Source organism: Microtus ochrogaster, linkage group LG4 (assembly GCF_000317375.1).
Source record: "Microtus ochrogaster isolate Prairie Vole_2 linkage group LG4, MicOch1.0, whole genome shotgun sequence".
NCBI classification, from domain to species: domain Eukaryota; kingdom Metazoa; phylum Chordata; class Mammalia; order Rodentia; family Cricetidae; genus Microtus; species Microtus ochrogaster.
Window position 1 is genome coordinate 13,768,891 of NC_022030.1, and position 9,145 is coordinate 13,778,035.

The window sequence follows — 9,145 nt, forward strand, 5'->3', positions numbered from 1 at the left end:
TTTATGAGACCTTCGAGATAGCTCTTTAACTCCTTTGGGTGTTTATCCAAAATTTATTGCGCCTGTAAACAGCATTAATCACAGTGGTATTAACCTTCCCTGGAGCGCTTCCTAGCGTGAATGGCAGCTCTTGGCACTCAGCGGTTTCCTTCACAAGTGGGAAGGCAAACCTGTCCCTCAGCTTCCCTCTCCAATCTCCCCAGCGTGCCTAGCTTTTGGTTACTAGTGAGCCAATAGTTTTTTGCGAGATTTAACAGCTTTCCGCCACAGCTGCACCTGGTTGAATATTCCTTAATGGTGATACTGTTTGAATGTTGTATGCTCTTGAACTTTTGCCTCTAAAGCCCCCAGTCCTGGCGTTTAGGTCTGAGTAACAGAAAAGCATCAGCCCGAAGGAGGAGCTGGTACATGTAGTTGGGTGCGTGGGTTTCGGTGGGGGAAACTTCACCGACTGTCCTTTTGATGGAAGAGGTTGGGCAGCAACTGTGTAGGTCTCCTAGCACAACCTCATGGTCATTCACTTCTGGTTTCTTATCTGTGTGGAGTGTGGCTCCTTCCATTCCATAGGTGCGGAAGTGGAAGGAAGCTTTGATTCTGTTCCCACAGCTAATTATCGTAGCATTTTATTTGTGTATTTTGAGATAGGTCTCCTGTACGCGGCCCAGGCTGGCCTTGAACTTACTTCAGCCTCCGAAGTTGCGTGTACCACCACACCTGGCTCACACCTGTGGCAGTTTGGAAGAAAGTACCCTCAAACTTTCTTATTCAAACTGGTGCTTCTGGGACGTTAGTGGCAACAAGAGTTAGTGGCTGTTAAATGTTTAAATGACCTGTTAGTGTCTTTCCTCCTCATTCTTTTCGAGTTCTTTGATCACATTTTCTGCTGTTTTTTCAGTGTAGTGGGGATTTGCATTATCAAGAAGAGAACGTTGGAAAAATGATCCGAAGGAGAATGGCAGAATCAAACATTTTAATGAAGACGCATTATTGGTCATGTCCCTTTGTACAAGTTAACTTTTTCTTTAAAAGAAATTGGCAGGGGTGGGGGGCATTTTTTTAAAGATGGCTCAGTGGTTAGGAGACAGTCCAGGTTCACTTTCTTATGCCCTTTTCTGGCCACCTTGGGCCCTAGGTACACACATAAGGTAAGCATTCATACATAAATGTTAAGAAATGCATTTTTAAATATTTATTTATTGTAGGTGTGAGAGGGAGCAAGCCCCATCACACACGCAGAGGTCATCAGGCTTAGTGGCAGGTGCCTTTTTAAGGGAGTAGAAAAGTCTTTGGAAAGGCTTAATGTGGAGGTCCCTGGCTATAAAGGGAGAACACTGGACTTGTCTCTCAAAGGAACTGCATTCCAGGAAAGAGAATTTTTCTTAGGCAACTGGAATTTTCCATAATAATTTTTTTATGTATTCTCCGAGCAAGATCTTGGGTCTCTAAGATATTAAGATACACATAAAAGCATAGCAAATCTTCCACAGTTTTCTACTTCAAGATAGGAATATAAAAAAAATTTGAGATTGCATTCTTTGGGAGAACTTTGTTTTTGTTTTGTCTTCTACAGTCTTGTGTAGCCCAGGCTGGCCTCAAACTCTCTGTATATCAGAGGCTGACTTTGAACTCCCGATTCTCCTGCTGGGGTTTCTGGTCCACTCCTGGTAAGAACTGCGTGGCAAATGGCCAGTCTTCCAGTCTTTTTTCCTGGTCACTTTTGACTTTTGTTTGTTTGCTCGTTTTTGTAATTCTGGGGTTCAAACCCAGAACCACGTGCATAAGGTAAGCACTCCATCACTGAATTACATTCTCAGCTCTTTAGCTTATTTTTAATTTTTGGACAGGTAGCTTAGATTAGTTTGGGATTTTCTATGTAGCTTGGGCTAGCCTCTTTCCTCTGTTGCTCTAGAGCTAGGATTAGAGCTGCCAGTCACCACATCCAGGTCTTCACATTCTCCTTTTCTTCTTTCGTTTTTTGGTTTAGGTTTTTGAGACAGGGATTACCTGTGTAGCCCTGGCTGTCCTGGAACTCGCTTTGTAGACCAGGCAGGCCTTGAACTCAGGGATCACCTGGCTTTGCCTCCCTAGCACTGAGATTAAAGGCATGTGCCACCACCACCTGACTCTGTAAATTCTTAATACTCGTGAAATCATATAAACATTTAAAAAGTTTTTTATTGTCCCATAAAGCCTGGGAGACTGATGAACCGATCCATATATTGAGAGGAAATGGTTCTTAAAGCTTTAACAATTTGCCAGTGTTCTTTTGCTTTAACTCTCATTTTGCTATCATTAATGGACTCGACTGGCTTCCTGACTTGCAGAAAGAGAAGTTATTATGCTACATAATGTTTATATTTATATAACAAAGTAGTACTGTAGGCTACACTGTTTGAATGTTAAATAATAGAACACAATGCTGTTCCACAAATATAAAATTTAAAATAAGAGTGTAGTACAATTCACGCTTAGCTGAAAGAATTGAGGCTGGAGAGGCAGCTCGTTGGTCCAGAGCACTTCTTACTCTTGCCTAGGCCGCGGGTTCAGTTCCTGGCACCCACGTTGGGCGGCTCACAACTTCCTGTAACTCCATTTTTAAGGACTTGGACACTCTCTCTGTCCTTCATGGCCATCTGGCACTTCCAGGTGCACGGACTTACATGCCGGCACTCAGATATACATACACTTAAAATAAAAATAATTTTAAAGCAAAGCCACTAAAGAACAGAAGTTGTCCATTCCTACCTAGAAATAAACCCTAGTTCTGACAATTGTTTTTCATTTGTTTGTTTGTGTTTGGGTCCCACTTGGCAGCACAGAGGGATCTAGAACTCACAGGTGCCCTGGAACTGAGGTCAGGTCCTCTGGAAAAGCAGTCAGTGCTCTTAATCACTGAACCATCTCTCTCTTCAGCCCCCTGAAACTTGTTTTAACGTGTGAATTTGTATCCTTTTTCCAGTTTGCATCCTTGTTCCAGTGTGAATGCCTTGAGTGTGATATTCCTAACTAGTGACTAATTTAATTGGCACTGAGGCACTCATAAAGGGGCCAGGAAAGAGACGGATGCTGAACTTAAAGCTGAACTCTGCTCCTTTCTGGGCAGTGCAATCCAGGAAACGTGGAACAGTATGGAGCAGTGCTTGCTAGCATTCTTGATGAGTGAGCGCTACTGCAGGGCAGCCCTTCAGTTCTCTAGGTTCTTAAGATGTTTCTCACTGTCACTGCAGATCAGATTTTTTTATCTGAGTGGTACCTACCAGCAGCAGAGTCGGTGTGATGAACCTTCCAGAATAAAGTCTGTATCGGTGGGCTCTCTGCATTTCTTCATAACTACAATACATACCATCCCTGAAACTTAGATCCATATTTCCAAATGCATTTTGGCCTTTTCCATTATATGTCTCGGAAGCAACTTAGACTCAGCAAATACAAATGACATTCATTATGTCTTCCTCTTTGTCCAACACCCTCGGTGTTTCCCAACCTAGTGGATGGATAGTCTATCCGCTTCTGGATTGCCCAGTGCCAACGGAGTCACTCAGCATCCTAATGTTCTGTGTTCTAATGCCCGGGCTGTTCCCAAGTCTTATTGATTTCTTTATTTAATATCCTGTGTATCCACTCATTTTCCCTCCACCTAATCTGTTGAGGCCACAATCACATACTGCCTGTACTATTAGTAATGTTATAACAGAAAGGCTAGCATAATAGATACCCAGCTGCTCTTGCTTTTTTTTTATAGTATTGACTTCCTCTTCCTGTGTGTGTCTTTATATATACACACATACATTCAATGCACATATAGAAATGCATAGGCATTGAAGATAATGTCACACTTCATCATATGTCTCCTACAATGGAAGATAGTCTCCTACCTAACAACACTATTAATTAGTCCTTGGGTTAAGATTGGTATAATAAGAATGCCTAAAATAAACTCTGTAGTGTTTTCTTTGAGAATTCTGAATTCAATCCAGGGTTGTATTTGGTGGTTAGGTCTCTTTCGTTTTAGTCTTGTTTAATATATGGAGTTCCCTTTTATACAGATAGTTTTGGTTTGAGTGACATTGAGTCTCTCTCTCTCTCTCTCCCTCCCCCCCACCTCTATATACACACACACACACACACACATATGTATATGTTTATGTATACACACACACACACACGTATGAGGGCAGAGACTGGCATAGTGAGTCTCCTGGTATTTCCATTTTACTTTCTGAGACAGGATGGATCTCTTGCTGAACCTGGGCTCCCTGATTGGCTATGATCTTCCTGTTTCCAGCTTCTAGTGATGGGATTACTGGCACATGCCACATACCTGCCTTCTTTTCATGTGGGGGGTTGAAGTTGGTCCTCATGCCTTGCAGCAAGTTCTTTACCTATGGGACCACGTTCTTTCCCCCTAGTCCGTTTGTTTTGACCCCTCTCCCCATTTGTCCATGATAAGCCTCATGATTGAGATTTCACAGGGTAGGTGCACTGTGTTCCCCATCATACCACCTAATGCCTGTTGAGGCTTTTGTGGTGTTTGCTCACTGGTCAAGGTTGGGATCATTTTCCTCTAACAGAGTAGCACGAAACACATTCCAGACACAGAGAAGAGCTGAAACTTTCCATTCTACCTCTTCTTACTCACATGACCTCAGTTCTCCGACGAGCGCACTGCTCTGACCTGCTGTAGTCCTCCCTGGTTCCCACACGTTCCTCTGGCCTACTGACAAGCCGCCACCAATGTCAACAGGCTTATGTCATCGTCCTCAGACAGGTCTCAAAACCGCCCTAGGAATCTCTGTTCTCACCTCCTTCTCCACCTATTCGCAGACGTGCTTCCTCTCGGCTGTCTACCGTCCAGAGGCGCTGACGTCAGCCCTCCCAGCCCTTGGTGGTGCATCTACTTCATAGGCCAAGCTCTTCTTTTTTCTACTTCCCGTTTTGGCTAATTAACGTCTTCCTCTCCTTGAAGACTCCGCTTAAATGTCATTTCTTCAAGAAAGCCTTCTCAGTGGCCCTGGGCAGGTCGGGTTTGTTCACTTTATGCCTTTATTACTTTATGTTTCTCTTTTGTACGGTTGCCGACTATCAAGGTTGTAATGAAATCATTCATTATATAACGAATCGCTTAGTGTCTGTGAGGCTTAGTGTCTGTTAGGCTCCTCATGGAAGAAGCTGTGTCAACTCCCCATGGCTGGGTCCAGTGCCTCATATGGTAGATGCTCAGTAAGTCTTTACCGGTTACTGTATATAACCTATATTAGAATATATGGGGTTGGGAGATGACTTAGTGGTTAGCACCCATGCAGATGCCTGGCAGATACAGCAACACTTTTGTGATTCCAGGATGGGGCATGTGGATTCAGGAGATCTCTGGGGTTTACCAAAAGACTCTGCCTTAGTGCAAAAGGTGGAGAGCATCATTTGAGGCCAACACCCAATGCCAAGCTCTGGCCTCCACATGCACACGCGTACATGCGTGCCCATCCCTTTCACATGTGAACACACAGACATATACCAGCAAGGAAAAAAAATAGGAAATACACTTATGCATTTCTAGTCAATCCTTTCTCTTTTCCTTTTAGGTATTCATGCCAAGCTGGACCACTATTCGGAGTTGACAGTCTGCAGAAGAAGATTTGGGAAAGCCTTTGGATTACATTGAAACTCAGCCAAGATGGCCAAGTATGGGGACCTTGAAGCCAGGCCTGATGATGGGCAGAACGAATTCAGTGATATCATTAAGTCCAGATCCGGTGAGTGGTGGGAGCTTCCGCTGTGGATCTTTCTGTGGGGAATGTGTGGAAGGCAGCGATTTCCTAGCTTGTTTTGCCATGTTCTTGTGAGGCAGACTTCTCCTGCCAAGCTTCACGCTGCCCAGTGACCGTCCTTCTGTCAAAGGCCACATCCCATCTCTGCGTGGCCTCTCTTACTTTCTCAGCCTTCTTTTGTTGCCGTGTGTGTGGAGCATTACTGGAGACAGTGCTGCCTGCGGCCCAATGCTGCTCGGTTCTGACGTCAATAGGATGTACAAACATAGTCGGACATTTTCCCTTATTTCCTGACAACAGAGAGGGATCACGTGTTCAGAGTAGTGAATGATCACGTGATCAGAGAAGTGAGTACCCTAGTTTCTGGCAGGAAGACCTTATGGTGGGGTCCATTACCGTATGCCCACCTACCATGCTGCTCTCAGAGGCCAGGGCTGGAATGTGACCTCTTTCCTTTTTTGAAATGTCCACTTTGCAAGGCTGTTTCCCCCACTTGATCAAATCAGCCAGACTAAGACAGACCAATGATTTTCATGTGATCATTTGGATTGGAGGTCTTTGGATGCCACCCTTCCCCCACCCAGCTTATTATTATATAACTGCTGCTTCTCAATTCTGGTTCTTCAAATGAATCAGCTGGGGAGTTGTTTTTTTTTTTCTTTTTACAAATGCAGATGTGTTGGCTCCACTCCAAACCCACTGAATGAAAATTTCTCTATTTTTTTTTTTTTAAAAAAAAGCTTCAAACATGATTCTGAGACAGGCTCAAAGGGGAGATTTTTGTTTGTTTGTTTGTTTAAGCAAGCAGGGCCTTCTGAGTTCTTCAGATTATATAGAACTCTGTTCCTGGCCGTGAACATTGTCCTTTAGTAACTCCATTATCATAAACATTATTTCTGGCGTCACTCTTACAACAACAACAGCAACAAATGGAGCTCAAAGATGATTTTTGCAGCGAGAAATGTCCTTGTGCTCTGGCAAGAGCATATTACTGATTTGGAAACTACCAAAATCTGTGCACCGACTGTGATCTCACTAGGAGATGCATTGCCCTTCACGATGCCAGCAGTGCTGGGGTGGGAAAGCGTCTGGATGTTGCAGACTTGGCTGTGATTTTGCAGTGAGGTCTGTAGCTTTAGGAATCTTGGGAAGGTGCCGCTGGCAAGTCCTGTGGTGTATGCACTATGAAGGGTACTCTGAGGAGGTTGTGTTCCCCTAAATTTCATTTCAGGGGTACAGAACTCGTATTTAGAAACACGTACAGTAACGGGAAAGTGGAAGAGAGACAGTCAGGTATCTCTGCATGTCCCATAGTTGTCTATGAATTGTGAAGACGAATGATTCTCAGTTTTGCTCTGACCCAACCTCTGTGACATTAAGACCTTGGATTTGGGGATAGGGAGGTGTCTCCATGGATAAAGCCATTGCCACAGAAGCCTGATGACCCGAGTTCAATCCTCAGAACTCTGGGAAAGAGAGGTGGAAGGAGAGAACTCTTTCCAAGGACCTTGTCCTCTTCGTATGATGTGCACAGTGGCATGTATGTGCACACACATGAACAATAATAATAAATAGACAGATAAAAAGCCTAGGACATTTATTTATCACTGGTTCTCTGGCTTTGTCCACTAGAGAAGAGTTATTAGATACAAAATTTAACTCCTAGAGTATATGCTGAGTGTCCATGCTTCCATACTGTTCGTTCAGTTTTAAATGACTGTTTATGAAGGCTAACAAGGCTTATTCATACTGCTGGGGTCTAATTTGTTACGGTGTATCCTTTTTGGTACTAAGGGTTGATTGTGTTAAAAAAATATTATTCATTTGTGTGTGCATGGAGGTAGGGTAGCCATCCATGCCACGGCAGGCCTGTGAAGGCCAGAGGACAACTTTGGGTGTCTGTTTTCCCCTTCTACACTGTCCGTTCAGATCAAACTCTGGTTGGTTGCTTGTTGAGTCTTGCTGACCCAGTGTATTGCTTTTTCAAGAAGGACATATCAATTTGTTGAGTAATTCTGTTTGAAGAGTTTCTTCCTAGGCAGTAGATATAAATGTACATTTCAGTTGATTGCAGTACTGTTTATAATAGGAAAAAAAAAGGGAAATACCATAAAAATCCAGCTTGGGCATGAGTTGGGTCGTTGTTGCCTAAAGTGTTTAGAAATGATCACCAGCTATAAGGTTGTTACTATTTTCTTTAAAACCCATGTTCTTAGTCAAGTAACTCTGGAAATAGCAGCGAACTTACTGTTTCTTTCCTGGGATCACACAGCTGCGTAGAGTTCACAGAACCCCAGTGGAGATAATCAAGTTAGAGCACATGACTAAAGTGGATATTTTTTTCATAAATGGTGATGTTGATGTGTGTGTGTGTGTGTGCACGAGTATGTATAAATGTTATAAACATGGAAGACGCCATTGATAATTGATTGTGATACAGGTAGCTATTGATGTGAGAAGTATCTTTTAGAAGATTGCTGGTGGGAGCTGGGCGATGGGCTCAGTGGTTGAGAACACTTGTTGTGGTTGCAGGGGACCTGGATTCATTCCCAACATCCTTATAGTGGTGGCTCACAACCATCTGCAACTCCAATGCCAGGGTAGGGGAAGCTCTCTTCTGACCCCTGAGGACACCAGGCACACACACAGTGCACATACATACCCACAGGCAAAGCACTTATACACATAAAATGAAAAAAATAAATAAATCTAAAATAATCTGCTGGCCATGTGGCACCTCCCTGTTATCACATGGGAGGCTGGGACAGGAGGATTTGGGGTTTGAGGCTAGCCTGGGCTACCTTATGATATTTTGCTCCCCCCAAAGAAATAATAAGAACAAAAAAGATGTGGAATTCTCTTGGTATTTGGGATAATTCTTTTCTTACTGTCCACATGTGTTTTCCAAAGCTGCTTGATGGGGCTGTATTATTTAGGTTTTGACATTTTTAAAAACCCTAATATTACATGCAGTGTTTTAATGCCAGTGTTATGACTGTGTCCTCTTCCCCCTTTAGTGGCACCTACTTCAAAACACGATGAAAATTTAGCTTCTGCATAGCTGAGATATGAATCACATTCCTTTGGCTGGATTATGTTGCAAAAGCTGGCAGATAAATTTGGATTTGAATGATCCTGTGAGTCATCTTGCTTTCTGGAAGGCACGTTCTCCATTTGTGCTTAGGGCAAATGCTTAGTATACAGTGGTATTATCTCAGGGTACGCCAAAGTTTACAAACTATCAAGAGACTTTTAGAAATCTAGATGAAATAATAAGAATACACTATGCAGTGAAACACGTTTGAAGCTCCTTATTGGATACGTTCCATGCTATTTTCTTCCTTCCTTCCTTCCTTCCTTCCTTCCTTCCTTCCTTCCTT

At 43.2% G+C, this 9,145-nt stretch overlaps 1 protein-coding gene across 2 annotated transcripts in view; it reads left to right on the forward strand.

Moving 5' to 3' along the window:
• Positions 1 to 9,145, forward strand: part of Utrn (utrophin) — a 521,838-nt gene that overhangs the window by 1,672 nt on the left and 511,021 nt on the right. For both annotated transcript variants that reach the window (XM_013351419.2, XM_026786362.1), the window contains exon 2: positions 5,580 to 5,750. In XM_013351419.2, the coding sequence (XP_013206873.1) occupies positions 5,672 to 5,750 (79 nt within the window). In that variant the 5' untranslated portion in view covers positions 5,580 to 5,671. The remainder of the gene's footprint in view (positions 1 to 5,579; positions 5,751 to 9,145) is intronic.